Consider the following 15,317-nt stretch of genomic DNA (forward strand, 5'->3'; position numbering starts at 1 on the left):
AGTGCATAGAATTTGAGTCGGCTGTTCAGGTATTCTGGTCTGGTGCCGTGGAGAGCCTTGTGTGCGTAGGTGAGTATCTTGAAGGTGATTCTCGCCTCGACGGGGAGCCAGTGGAGTGTGCGCAGGTGCTGGGAGATGTTGCAGTGTTTTGGCAGGTTAAGGATCAGTCTTGCGGCGGCGTTCTGGATGTTCTGTAGCTTGTGGCTGAGGTTTTTGTTTATTCTGGCGTAGAGTGCGTTGCGGTAGTCGAGTCTGCTGGTGACCAGGGCGTGAGTGACGGTCTTTCTGTGTTCGAGCGGGATCCATTTGAAGGTCTTATAAAGGAGGAGGAGGTTGTGGAAGCAGGAAGACAAGACGGAGTTAATCTGGCGTCCATTTTGAGTTCGAGGTCCAGGATGATTCCCAGGTTGCGTGCGTGGTCCGTGGAGGTTGGCGGGTTTCCGAGGGCAGGGGGCCAACGTGTCGCTCCAGGCGACGGGGTTTGGGCCCATGATGAGTACTACTGTTTTGTTGGTGTTTAGTTGTAGGCAGCTGTTTTTCATCCATTTGGCGACGGCTTCCATGTCTTCTTGAAAGATGTGTCTGGTGGTGTTGGGTTCGCTGGATAGGGAGAGGATGAATTGGGTGTCGTTTGCGTATGATACAATGTTGAGCCCGTAGGTTCTGACGATGGGGAGAGCGGAGCCAAGTAGTTGGTACAGAGCGTCGGGCTGAGGGAGGAGCCTTGGGGGACTCCGCAGGTGGTATGTGTAGGGTCCTAGAGGAAAGGGGGGAGTCTGATCCACTGCGTTCTGCCAGACAGGAAGGAGCGGATCCAATCGAGGGCCTTGTCTTGGATTCCTGTGTTGTGGAGTCTGAGTATTAGGGTGCGGTGAGAGACTGGGTTGAATGCCACTGAGAGGTCGAGGAGGATGAGGGCTACTGTTCCTCCTTTGTCCAGTAGGGTGCGGATGTTGTCTGTTGCGGCGAGGAGAGCGGTTTCCGTACTGTGGGTATTTCTGCAGCTGGATTGGGAGGAGCCGAGAATGTTCTGCTCTTCGATGAATGTGGCAAGTTGGCTGTTGATTGCTTTCTCGATGACTTTCACTGCGAACGGGAGCAGGGAGATGGGTCTGTAGTTTTTGAGGTTGGTGGGGTCCACCGAGGATTTCTTCAGAAGGGGGTTGACCTCGGCGTGTTTCCAGTCATCGGGAAACGAGGCAATCGCCAGGGAGCTGTTGATGGTGTGGCGGATGATGGGTGCGATGGTGTCGGCGGCTCTGTTGAAGATGTGGTGAGGCGAGGGGTCCGTGGGGGCTCCTGAGTGGATTGACTTCATTGTCTTCAGTGTGTCTTCGGTGGTGAGGGCTGTCCAGTTGTCAATCGCTGGTTTCTGGGTGTCGAGGGTGGTTGGTGAGGGTTTAGTGTGTTGGTTGTCTTCGTTGAAGTTGTCGTAGATGCTCTTGATTTTGTGGTGGAAAAAGGTGCTGAGTTTGTCGCAGAGGTCTTGTGAGGTAGGGATGTCAGTAGACTCACTGGTGGGTTGAACGAACTCCTTGAAGATGTTGAAGAGTACCTTGCTGTTGTGCGCGTGGGTGGAGATTCTGTCTTTGATCGCTTTTTTCTTTGTTTCTCTGATGAGTTGGTGGTGGGCGTTGGTGGCGGCTCTGTAGTTGTTGTGGGCTTCTGTGGATTTGGTGTTCCCCCAGGCCTTTTCGAGGCAGCGGCAAGTGCGTCTGGACTCTCGAAGTTCGGTAGTAAACCAACTGGCTTTCTTGTCGCAGGTATTGTTGTTTTTCTTGAGGGGGACTATGGTGTTGGTGCTATCTGAGATCCATCTATGCAGGGTTTGGGCTGCGGTGTAGGGGTTGTCGTTTTCCGCAATGGTTGGGGTGGAGTTGTTGAGTGAGGAGGTGAGCTTGTCGTTGGTGATTGTGGTCCAGTTTCTTCGTGGGAGCAGGTGCTGGTGTCTGTGGATGGTGGGTGTTCTGAAGGTGAAGCGGACACAACGATGGTCGGTCCACGGGAGTTCTGTGGTGTGGCTGAAGGTGATGGAGTTTCCTGTAGTGAAGAGGGGGTCGAGGGTGAATCTTGCTGAGTGTGTGGGCTCGGTTACGATCTGGCAGAGTCCAATGTTGTGGAGGTTGTCCAGGAGGGATGCGGTGTTGGGGTCCAGTTGTTTGTCGAGGTGGAAGTTGAGGTCTCCCAGCAGGGCGTAGTTGGTGGATGTGATGGCCTGCTGGGAGATGATGTCCGTGATGGAGTTGGCAAAGAGTCCGCAGGGTACAGGGGGTCGGTAGATGAGGGGTCCTCGGAGAGTGGCGGTGGGCTGGCAAGTATCTTGAAGTGGAGGTGTTCCAGCAGGTCTGTATGCTCATCGGGGAGTGTGCTCAGGCGGAGGGTGGATTTGTGGACAATGGTGAGTCCTCCTCACGGGAGGGTGGGGCAGTCCTTCCTGGAGATTTTTTATCCTTGGGGGATGGCTACATCCGGGGTAGTGCTGTAGATGAGGTCCCAGATTTCGGCGGCGTGTTTATGGAGTGATAGGACGTTGAGGAGGATGCATTCCAGGGTCTTCGGTTTGGTTGTGTTCTAGTGGGCAGGTTGTGCTGGATCCGTGTTCTTGGCGGTGCTGCAGGTGGGTCTGGAGCGGTGACAGCTGAAGGGTCTGTGGTAATTTGGTAGCGTTGTCCAGTCCTGATGTGGTGTTGGTCCAGGTTTTGGTGAAGAATGCTACGTCCGGGGTGGTGCTGTCGAAGAGGTCCCAGATTTCGGTGGCGTGTTTGTCGAGTGATCGGACGTTGAAGAGGATGCATTGCAGGGTCTTCGGTGCGGTTGTGTTATTGTGGGCGGGTTGTGCTGGATCCGTGTTCTTGGCGGTGCTGCAGGTGTGCCTGCAGTGGTGACAGTTGAAGGGTCCGTGGTAGTTTGGTAATGGCACAGTTTCAGCTATGACCTAATAAGTCATGTCACCCAAGAATGGGTAAAGAATTATAATTTACATTTTTGATACCAGAAAGAAACAGTTTATGCACTATCTTGTGGTATGCTACTGCTTTACTGATGTTTATGTTAATCATCTTTTGCCATTGTTAAGGACTTTTGAAGCATATTAACTAAAAGCATCTTGCTTTTCAGAGCTGTCAGTCTTCCCTCAAACGTTTTGCCAACATGCCTCTCATTTTTTGGCTGAAATTAGTTTTTGTTGATGTTAGGACTCTATGTACTTTACCACTCCTAACCATTCGTGGCATTCCTCTAAACATGGTTTGATTATCACATACCCAACTTGCATATTTAATTCCCCTGTAAACTGGTATATCATATACCCAGGGCATGTAAATTAAATGCAACCAGTGGTGCTGCAGCACTTATTGTGCCACCCACTTAAGTAGCACCATAAAACATGTCTCAGGCCTGCCAATGCAGCCTGACTTGGCATTTAAACCTCCTTTACCAAACCTTAAACTCCTCTTTTATTACACATAAGTCACCCCTAAGGCAGCCCCTAGGTAGCCCATAGGGCAAGGTGCTGTGTAATTTAAAGGTTGGAAATGTAATTTTAAGTTTTGCATGTCGTGGTAGAGGAAAATCCTAAGTTAGCTTTTCACTACTTTGATGCCTACTCCCCTCCCATAGGATAGCATTGAGGATTCCTCATTACATTAAAAAAAAATGTAATTTCCAATTGGAAAGTCGGATTTCTCATTACAATTTTGAAAATTCCACTTTTAGAAAGCTAAGTAAGTGTGTAAGTGGCAAATGCACTCCTTCCCATAGTCATTTTTTATTTTAGCTGAAACTGCCAGGTAAATGCGTGCAAGCAGCCATGTGAGTCTTCCCATCACAGCATATTAAAGATACTGAAAAAATGGGTGCTGCAATTAGCGCCCCCAGCTGCTGCACTGCTACAATGAGAGAAAGTGCTCCAATGAAACCATATCTTCAATATAAACCAAGTAATCCATAGTAAACCAGTCAATGTATCATTCAAGTTATCCAAATCTTTGTATGTATATAGAATCAATCCGGAGACAGCTGGATAGAACTGAATACTTTATTCACGCATTTTCAAATGCCTTCTGTTGCCCATCCAAGCTTTAACAAAAGCCAGATTACTCCTATTGGGTCATAACAGTATGTATGCACGCTGGCCGTTATGTGAATCACTTGCATGGTAAAGCTTTCCAGTGAATACCTGGTTTAAGTCAACACTATCAAAATACCTAAATAAAATTAAAAAGTGTGTTTAATTGCTTTTATCGAAATGTGTATAGTGTATTTGCATGCCAGCTTAACGCTTATAAGAAAATTGAGTATCTTGACCCAAAGTGAGTATCTGAAGTATGCGTGTCATATATTTCTTAATTTTTATTCCCCCTAGATCAGATCTGAGTGATTTTCTGGAGCTTATGAAGCAATATGCAAGTGAGTGCAACATCCTGCTCAACCACTCAGAAGTCTTCCACTCTCTCCAGACTGAGAAATATGACATTGCAGTAGTTGACAGCTTTAACCCTTGCTGTTTCCTGTTTGTAGAAAAACTAGGATTACCTTTTGTTACTTTCTTTCCTTCAATATTTGCGGATGCCCCGAAAATGGGCATCCCAAGTCCCCCATCCTATGTTCCTGTTTACCAGTCGCGTTTGACAGATCGCATGGATTTCTGGGAGCGTATCAAGAACGTCTTCATGTATGTTACCTCAAAAATAGTTGATCATCAAGTACACAGAAAGTTTGACAAAGCAATAGAAGACCATTTCCCTGAAGGAGCTAGACCAGTTCTTTCTGAGCTCTACCAAAAAACAGAACTCTGGATCTATAACACTGATTTTTCCATTGAATTTGCACGCCCTCTTCTTCCAAACACCATTTATATTGGAGGGATACTGGCAAAACCTGCAAAACCAGTGTCTCAGGTGAGTGCACTTGCATATTTCTTTTACTGTGTACTTTTCCTTATAAAATTCAGCAGATACACTAAAACCTATTAGTCAACAATTGCATTGTCTGATTACAGATAGTATGTATTATGATGCCATTCTATTTCTTTCTTATTTTATATATGGTCATTTCTATGAGGGTAACTGTTTGAAAAACAATTAATGACTCTTTTATCTCGAACCATTAAAGTTTTATTATTAGCAAATTGCTCAGAGGCCTGCAGTACAATCAATATATCCTTATTTCTTTATTTATTACATTTTTATACCGCATTTTCAAAGTTAATTTATGGGTATCTGTAATTCTATGAAGACCAAATCTTTTGGTGATATTATTAAGACAGATAGTCTTTTAATTTGCTCCCAAATTTAAAGGGATCCTCAGGTGAAAACAGATCAGTTCTCATAACACAAAACAGCCTCACTAACAACCTTCAGGCATAAATATAAATGTAGTATAATGACCTACATATAAGTACTGTAGTACTGATTTATAGGCAGATTCACCTTCGTTTGTACAAAAAAACTCAAACACAACAATTAGAATACAGTGTGGTAACCACTCCTATTCAGAGACACCATGGTGCTTGATCTCACAGGATAGTTCCATGAGGTTGACAGAAAAAGAAGTATTACAGCGGAGTTGAAGAGGTGGGCTGGGAAATCGGTAGCTCAAAGTGCTGTGGTAGACCTGAGCTGTTGTTGCACCCTTTTCAGTTTAAACACTGCAGTGGCACATAGGTGAGGAGCTTTGCATAGTGAGAATGATGAAAGTCAGGAAATCAGGTGTGATGAAAGTCAGCCCATCTACTTTGCACAAAAGGATTGTCATTCATCCAGAGTCTAGTGAGCCAGGAAGAACTAACACCTTGTGATCAGAGACTAAAAGGTAACAGAGTGGATTGATATGGCTGGCATGTCGTAGCGCTTCTGGTGGTTGTTTTACTAAATATTTGAGTCCTGAAGTTTCTGAATCACTCAAGATGCTGTGGGAGTTGATTTTCTGTCAGTAAAAAGCCTTACGAACAGAGCTTATACTAACATTAGATTGTGTATACATTGTCCTACATCTTGCCTCAACATCACAAAATACCACATGATGACTATTGCTGTTTTCGGTTCTAAATAAAGCTTCACTAGTGTCCACATGACTAAGCAGGGAGTGTTCTCTGAGAGATATTTTCACTGTACCGAATCAAGGACGTTTTCAACCGCCCCAGGCTCTTGCTAAAGCAATGTATCTGCTCAACTAAAGCTGTGAGAATGACTGAATCTCAATGTATTACTATCATAAGAGGATCCTCAAATGTAGTCTCTAGTATAAAGTTTCTTCTAGCTTGCTCCCTATTGGTGCTTAACCTGAGAACCATGTATTCCCACAGAATATATGACAGGCTTTGTCAAAAGTCCTATAAAACTATGTGGATATCTGTAACTGAGAGAACCCCTTGTCCCCACCTTTAGAAGTCGAATCTGTGCTGGATTTCACTTAGAACTGTACTGAGTTCTTTGTACTTATGATCTCTAGGCTTTGCTGCTAAACTCGCTGATGGCATGTTATTGTAATCTGCCTATTAATTCTTTATATAAAGCTTTGAAACGACAATCCTTGTCTGTCAATCTTAAAAAAATGTTTCAGCATATTCATATGAATTTACTTAATTAGAAATAGTAGTGGTTCCCTACGGGGAGCACCAAATTCTGTATCGGAACTACACCACTGCCGGTATTAGCTGTTGGTGTACCCCCATGAGTATAAAATTGATGTAAATTTGTGCGCCAACAAATCTAGAAGCAGAGGATAGTCCTGATTGGAGCTGACTTATAAACTGATAAAATAATTGGCTGCAGAACCGGACCCTATACCTTTATGATCTAGATGGTTTACCCCAAGGGATAAATTGATCCAGTCCCAGTCCGATCCGGGTTCCAGAGAGATGAAGTGGCTGAAGAAAAACAACTACATGAGAATCAATAGGGATTGCGTGCGAAATAAAGAAATGAATTAGGCGCATAGCAGTGCATGGTGGGAGTTGTAGTAGGCATAGGGTGACAGATACAAAGGATGATAAATGAGAACAAAGATTATGTGGATCTGATTGTCAGATTTGTTGGAACAATAATTGTGTGGTTCTGATGAAATTCTTAAACTTTTGAAGAGAGGTACCTCAAGGTGAATATTGAACTGGTGAAATTGCCTGCTAGTAAAGGTGTACTGTCAGGACCTGTTAGTCCCACTAAAGTAGAAGCGTATTTTTTTCTTGTATGAATGTACTAACCAAGTTCAGTGACAGTTCGCTCCCAGTGCACAGGAAATGGAAGTGCTGAGAAGTGACTTTCTCAGGTCAAGGGTTCACTATCGTACGGATCTAGGTAGCATTCTTATTGTTATAGAAACATTTGTGTATTTGAAGCAGGCAAACAGTGATAAGATTGAAAAGTAACTTAGAAACAGTATGAAGTGTTGCATCATCAAGGTGCAGTGCAGGTATTGGCTGCCAGACAGGAAGCTGCACTGTGATGGGGTGATTGTAAGGATAATTCAGCAATGGTTCCGAGCGTATCCAGACATTTATTGATACACGCAGACACCTCCAGCTTCTCTCTCTAGATCCAACTCCCACTTCTTAGGAATATATGCACATAAAAAAATTATAATATATAGCATTAACACAATAATAGGTATAGATTAAACTTTAAAGAACAAACTGTCTATAATTGTACTGAAGAAAATATCTGCAAGACTTATATCTCCAATGGTGGTTATTCAACCTCACCCTCCATTATAAATCCATGTGAGCATTTACTTATACTCCCTTGACTCCACTCAGATCCATCCTGCAAAACTACGACACTCTTTTTTGATTCCCTCACTTTAACTGGTTTGGAAAACATACTTTTCCCCTTTCTAACAATACCAATGTTCTTTACCCCCACCCAGTCTCCTTCCTTTATATCCATTTCCTTTACATGTTTTTTAACATCATAGTAACTCTTGGCTTTGATTTGTTTCTCAACCACAATTCTCCATACTGCATCTCTACCCAGTCACACACATTCCCTGTTCTTTAATCATCCCGGAATCTCTTTCATTCCCGGCTCCCTGCCCTTTAGGGAAATGAAAGGTGCAACGCTAGTCACTGAGAGAGGAGTGGCCCTGTATGCCCAAATTAACCTATTCAGCTCCTTCCTCCAAAGGAAACCATTCACTGAGGACAACTGAATGTTTTCCATAATCAAGCAATTGATCCATTCAACCAAGCCACCCTTTCGTGTTTAATTCCCATTATGCTCATGAATCCCCCTCATACAATTAATTGTAAACAGCACCCTGTTATCAGTTAATAAGACTCTGGGCATTCCCTCATCCATGAACACCCTCTCAAGGAATCCAATTACACTTTCAGTGTTTATGGACCCTGTAGTTTCAGGGACGAACCATTTGGTGTGGTAATCAATCATAGCAATTATGTATCTATTTCTCTCACCTAACCTGGCTATAAGTCCCAAGAAGTCGATAGCCACCTTCTCCCATGGTCTATTGGGTAGTTCCACTCAGTTAAAGGGAGCTTGTCTGAGAATTTTGGACTTGTCACTATTGGCACAAGCATAACACTCTTTACCTGCATTCTCAATGGCACTATCTATCTGGGGCCACCAAAAAGACTGGCGGACCTGTCTTTTTATCATGTTCCGGCCCAGGTGCCCCTCATGTGCAATATGAATTACTTTTCTTCTGAGAATTTTGAGTGGAAAAATCTAGATCTTCCTCATCAGGTTTTCATCACTTGCACACAATTCATCCCTCACGATGGTAATAAATCTTAACTGGGCATTGGACATCCCTTCAGAGTTCCAATCTTCAGTCACACATTTTTAGGTCTCGCATAGGCAGCGCATGTGCTGCCTCTATGAGGCATCAAGTAATCACTATTACTACTGAAACTCCACCCATTGCATTTATTTTTGTTTTGTCCCTTGCCATAGGTGGAATCTAGCATTGCTGTTCTTATCTTGCTCATTGTTGGCTGGTGGTCTGATACATCACTTCCTTTTTCTTCCATTTCTGGAGGAAGCAGCATTGACCAACTACAGTTAACTTATTCTGCTGGCAGTTATCTCTTTATTTGCTGCTGTGCATTTGCACATCTGGCAGCATCCTGCTCTTACCAGATGCTGTTTATTTATTTATGTTTAATTTATTCACAATTAAATCACGCTTAAATGATGCAGCCCATGCGCAGGCTTGAACCCTGTTTTCCTGCTCCAAAGTCGGCAACGTTATAAGTTGAGCGACCTCCCCGCACCGTTGGTTTCACTTGGTTACAGATGCTACATTTACGTGTTATATTTGCCCGTCTCAACCGTGTTTTTTAAAAAAAAATGTATCTCTCTCCCTCCACGTGTATTATTTTTTTCATTTGTCTATCATTAGAGAAATCTAGCGACCTAATCATAAAGCCAGGCCCCCCCCCTGTTTTTAGTCAGAACACCACTTTGAGGCTTAAAGTTGCCTTTCTTTTTTCCTTTTGAACCGAGTTGGCATAAGCAACGTTGTGCCCTATAGGGCTGGAGCAGAGTCAGTCTGATTTACCAGTCTTTAATGGATACATGCTGTTTGAGAAGATTCTAAATGGTCCCACGCGGTTCCAGTTTTTAAATTAACCTTTTTAATGGCGTCCCATTAAACGTACAGAATCTAAATCTCAATCAGGATATCTTGATGTACTTATTTAGGATTTTGTGTAGTGTATAAGAGGTCATTTAAAATATGCAGTACAAAAAATAAAATCTTGAGTTTTGTAGTCACGAGGAAAGGTGATGCAAAGATTCTAGCTCCGTTCTCCAGGGACAAAGTCCGCAGTTCTATTTGTTATGCCACAATCCCTCTCCGAAACATTGGGCTTTTTTTGCTTTTTTGTCTCTGCGGACTCTACAGAGAAAGCATCAGATGTGTAAGAAAGAGGACTATTTAAAGATCCAATCCGGACAAAAGAAAGCATATGAAATTTAACAAAGGTAAAACATATGCAGAGTGCATGATCCCCACTACACTTTAATTATGGCGTTTAGACTCCTCCCTCACTTTCTAAACAGCAACGCAGAGTGAATGATTTTTTAATATTTACTATAATAAACCTTTAATTTTTAACTTCTTGACTGCTTCCTTATGGATACAAGCAGTGCCTAATTTGTAAAGCACTAAGTGCCGGGACCCAAAGGTTGGCTAAAAAGTCTGCGGCCGGTGCTATGAACATGGGAGGGAAGGGGGTCGGAATTTCCAAGGCTGCCTAGTTCTAGTTTCACATGGTGCCTCTTTCTTTCATCAACAGGCACTCACTGCCCCTCGAACTCGCACTTTCAGGTTCTTTTTCATCCCTACTTCCTCCCTTGGTCACACAACAGTAGTAGTATTATAATCATTCAAGCCGTCCAAGTTTGCTTGCTATTTTGAACAGCAAATCAAAGGTCTTCATTCACGTTTCTCATTATTACTGCGGTGGCCACTTCATCCTAATGTTATTATTCCGTTCATTTGGGGTAAAATACGCCGTGCAAAACAAAAATCTTGCGATTTCTAGGCACGAGAAGAGGCGATGCAGAGACTCGAGCTCGGTTCCCCAAGGACAAAGTCAGCAAGTCTAGTTGTTATGCCACATTCTCTCTTCGAAGTGCTGGGCTTTTTTTTGCTTTATGTCTCCTTTTCTCCTAACCTAGGGCTCCATAGAAGTAGCAACTCGAGTTTCTGTCCGTCTACGTGGAAATCAGAAAGAGCGCACATGCTTTCGTCAAACAAGGGGCCCTGTCATCCACTCCAAACACAAACGCGGCTAACAACACAAGTACTCCCCTCTTCTCCAAGGATATCACTCAGCTCCCTCTCCACTCCCCCTAAAGAGATCATATAACAGGAGCAGCCGCCCCCTGCCTCCCATTTGTGGAGCATCTCCCACCATAGCGTATAGTGTGCTCCTTGTGTGTGAGTTGTTGTCTACGTTTGTAACTTGCTCAAAGCCTAGAATGCTGTTTTTTTGCAGGAAGGACCCGCTGGATATTTTGCTCATGCTGCTCAATCTAAGCATAAACCATGTGCATAGTCTTCTCTGCTGCACAATGCAGATGCAGTGAGGTCTACAGAATAATGTGCTGCTTGGTAAGAACGTCCTGATTTGCATATTTGATATACATGCAGTGAATTCGCAATTTACATGAAAATACAGTAACAAATGTTCCAATAAATGAAAGTAAATGCAGAAAATTAACATTGATATTTTTCTGTATGATTGCGATCAGCTTTTACAATGTGCGAGATAACAGAAGAACACACCAGGAAGCAAACCTTTCCAATCCACTGGGGTAATGGATGTCTTCCGGCTGTTTGTACAAGCAATCAGAGTCATTTATTTCTCTTTTTTGAGCAATACTGCTATTTAGTATGTATCTTTGACTGCACTTCTGCTCCATGGGACGAGTGTGGCTGGAACATACAGATTTATTCCACGTTCTTATATTATTAAGTGAATTAAATTATTTATCATTTTGCCATTATCGATCTGAGTGTCCCTCGGTTTATTTCATGTTCATATATAAAATATGGCAATGCAAATGATGGTTCCAGCAGCCCTCAAACACTCGTTCCTAGTGTGACTGCCTGTCCTGTGCGGTCAGGAATGCAGATGCATGGTTTAGCGAGGTGATGCAGTTGCAAGCTGCCCATTTCATTAAGTTTGCATCAGCTCACAGTATTTTCAGCTTTTGTTCAACGGTTTTGCCTACTTTTAACTAAGTGCACGAACAGGGGAGTCAGAATATACTGCAGCCCGATCACACCAACATCCTGTAGCCTGCTTAACCAAATTACAGTATAATTTAACGTACAAATGTCACTGTCGGGCGCTGCGTGTGTTTGTAAAATCTTGTCAGCGACTCCTGGATTTTTTTCAATATTTCTCCTGCTTATCAGTAACTTCATAGTGCCAGGGAACCATGCGCTCTATAGGCATTTATTAATGTATTTGTTTACTTTAAACCGGATTCCAGTAGGTTATAATTACTCATTTTAGCACTGATGTTTTTGAGGGTACAAGAACCAGGTCTTCTCGGTGGATGGGATATGTTCAGGAACTTTAAGCCTGGGGATTTAGATTTCATGCTCTGAGAGTTGTTGTATGTTCTTACCCAGCCTTTGTTAGTACAACCTTTTAGTACATGGAACTAGAGTGTGCAGGTAAGACTGAAGACGTGTGTGGATTCCTTCTCTGTTATATTATTTTCAACTGATTTTTGTGAGTGTAATTATTTTCCACGGAATAAGACTGTGTGGAAGCATGCTTTAGCTCGGTTTTCCTGTTGTGATTGTGTAATAAATGCCTTTTTATATTTTTATGGGGTGCTTTTTCAACTCCTTGGGAGAAACGTTTAAAAGTAGTATTTCCAGAAGAGGGCCACCTGAACTTAGCAGAATACCTCACATACCATTGCTTTGCCGTAATGCATAGTACATTACTTCCATACTTAACCATGGTGGCTCATTTACAGTTCTGGAAATTTGTGTGGACTTTTTTCCATCACTTTTCAAACAGATAGTGCTATTATTTCTTGCCAGAGCGCATCAAGGTGTTTCTTGTCACTACCAGAGAACAAAAGTAGGACTTGCATTTCAAAATGAATGCTCTTCTGCGTGCATCACATGGTGGACCAGGGATGCATTCTCTTTTAACACAGTTGGCATACATTTCTGAGCAACACTATCCATTGTGTGTGCTCCTGATACAAAGGACGTTCACACAGTGTAAGTGCTTCATTGACAACACACGTTGATTGATGTGCTATTATGTGTGTGTTTTCAGGAAATGTAGCTGGTGTGCTTGCATCTAAGTTTGTGTATTTCACAGCAAAAGTAATTCAAGGTGTGTGTCTACCAAGCGCTAAGTATTAATGTACCTTTCAGGCTCCACCAGTGGGAGTGTTTTAGGGAATTGCTTTAAGTATTTTTGTGTACCCCTGCAAAGTCTCTGTATGCATGGCTGAAAGCAGTTCCCCTACAGGAGTATTTATTTGCAAAGCATACAATGTGTGCTAATTTTTTGTCAGGCAGCATATTACTCTTGTTACTGTTTTGCTGCCTCTCATTCTCGTGTGCACTGGAAAACAGGAGTGAGGATAGTATTTAATGTTCTTTGTGGCTCTTGTGGCTAATGTTAATTTGATATGCACACATTTTAACTTTTAACTGCATCAGGTCCCTGTGGCTTCTTCCATTCCCACCCCCTGTCCGTTTTCCTTCTTCCCTTCACATCTCCTTTGTCATCTCCCGTCTGTGTCGCTTCAAGCAACCACCGAACCAAAATGCATGGGTAAAAGACATTGTCATTTACAACGCCAATAGCTCTACCTCTCACAAATGCGAGACCTATTGCATTGCAAATGCTTGTTGTAATTCCTGTCGAGTAACGTCGTCATTCATTGCCATTTCCCATTCTTCTCTATTGATTGTTAACTCCTCACTCCCTTCCATTAGTATACCCACATCATCATCCTTATATTCCGTGTTCAGACTTTCCATAGGCAATCTAGATAGGCAGTCAGCTAGCACATTTTTAAACCCTTGACGCACTCTACCATAAAATTGTAATCTAAGACAGATAACATTCACCTAGATATACTCGGGGTGACGTTCCTCCAAGCCCCTTAACCCTCTTTAAAAGGTGAGTCAAGGGCTTGTGATCTGTCTTCACTTTAAACAGTAATCCCCACATAAAGTATCTAAAATGTTTGATTCCTCAACAGCATGTTAGGGCCCCTCTTTCAATGACCGAATAATTGAATTCGATCTTCTGGAGGCATCTAGAAGCAAACCCTATTATTCTATCGACCTTCTTTCCCTTGCATTAGGACGGCACCAATTCCTACATTACTGGCATCAATCATTATGTACGTTCTGGCAGTGGCATCGAAATGACCCAAGATTGGTGCACATAATATACCGTCTTTTACACTACTAAACACCTTGTCACATTCTTCGTCCCACTCGACGACAGCGCCTTTTTTCATTATCACCTTCAAAGATTCCATAATCTCAGTGAAATTTGGCACAAACTTGGAGCAATTTTTTGCCAGTCATACGAAAGACTTTAGCTGATCTTTGGTCATTCGTTTGGCAGCTTTTTTCACTGCTCTGACAATGTTCTTCTTCGGTTTAATGCCATTTCCAGATATGTCATGCCCTAGGTACGTAACATTGGTTCTCCTCAATTGTCATTTTTCTTTCTTTATAGTCAACCCACATTCCTTATGTCGCAATAACACTTCTTCCATCAAATGATCATGCTCCTCCTAATTTTTTTCCACGGTCAAGATGTCATCCAGAAACATAAGATTTATCTAAGGCTTCCCAGATACCGGTGCATGATCCTTTGGAATACCGCTGAGGCCGACTCAAGCCCAAACGGCATCCTGCGATACTGTTATGCTCCCAGCAGTGTCAAAAAGGATGTAAGATGTTTAGAGTCCCTATGATGGTCTATCTGGTGGTGGGGAGCAGATATATCAATTACACTGAAAACCTTTCCTCCCCCCATCACTGTCAACATCTCCGAGATGTTTGGGAGGGGCTGCTTGTTCACTCATATGTTTTTTTTTAGGTCTCGCAGGTCTGTGTATAGAACATTTTCCCTCCCTCCTTGGGCTCTACTACTGTTGGTGCTAGCCATTCGGAGGATTCTATTAAATCTATTATCCCCTGCTCCAGCAACTTGTCCAGATATTTCTGCAGTGGTTGTTTCATTAGATGAGAAACATTTCTCACTCTATGCACTAACAGGACAGCATTTTTCTTTAGCACAATCTTATATGAAAACCCCTTGAGTTTCCCCAGCTTATCCGTGGATACCTCTGGGTATCACTCCATCCCTTTTTTTGCCATAAACCTCCTGACATTTCTTGCCTTTTCCACACAGTGCACCCCAGTCATTTTAACTGGCTTTTCAGCATTAGGATTGAGGATTATATTCAGGTCTCTTGATGGTGCCACCTTAACAGATCCAAACCTCGTTTTGTTATATGCATTCGGCCATGCACCAGTTCTCCTTCAAAATTTATCATCATCCATCTCATTCCCATGATGTCAATAGTCTTTCCTCTGTAGCCCACAGCCTTTATGTCGGATGCATTCAATGTATCATTTTCCTTCCAATGCTTGTGAAAGGTATCTTGAGATAGTAGAGTATATAGTCTCCCTGAATCTGCTAACATCCTCACTTCATAGTTTTCAAAATACGAATTGCAATGAGGCTTCTCCAATTTCTCTGTACTTTCTCTATTTACTCCCCCCGGCCTGTGACGCTATTTGCTTTCTCTTACATACGTCATCCACAACAAGCACCAGTTCCTGTA

The 15,317-nt window shown here is 42.9% G+C and overlaps 1 protein-coding gene across 1 annotated transcript in view; it reads left to right on the top strand.

Annotated features, from left to right (window-relative positions):
• LOC146864082 (UDP-glycosyltransferase 3A1-like) overlaps nt 1–15,317 on the top strand; it is a 423,888-nt gene that overhangs the window by 233,403 nt on the left and 175,168 nt on the right. Inside the window, exon 4 of the mRNA XM_085631023.1 lies at nt 4,364–4,898. Within this exon, the coding sequence (XP_085487149.1) occupies nt 4,364–4,898 (535 nt within the window). The remainder of the gene's footprint in view (nt 1–4,363; nt 4,899–15,317) is intronic.

This window comes from Triturus cristatus, chromosome 2_1 (genome assembly GCF_964204655.1).
Source record: "Triturus cristatus chromosome 2_1, aTriCri1.1, whole genome shotgun sequence".
NCBI classification, from domain to species: domain Eukaryota; kingdom Metazoa; phylum Chordata; class Amphibia; order Caudata; family Salamandridae; genus Triturus; species Triturus cristatus.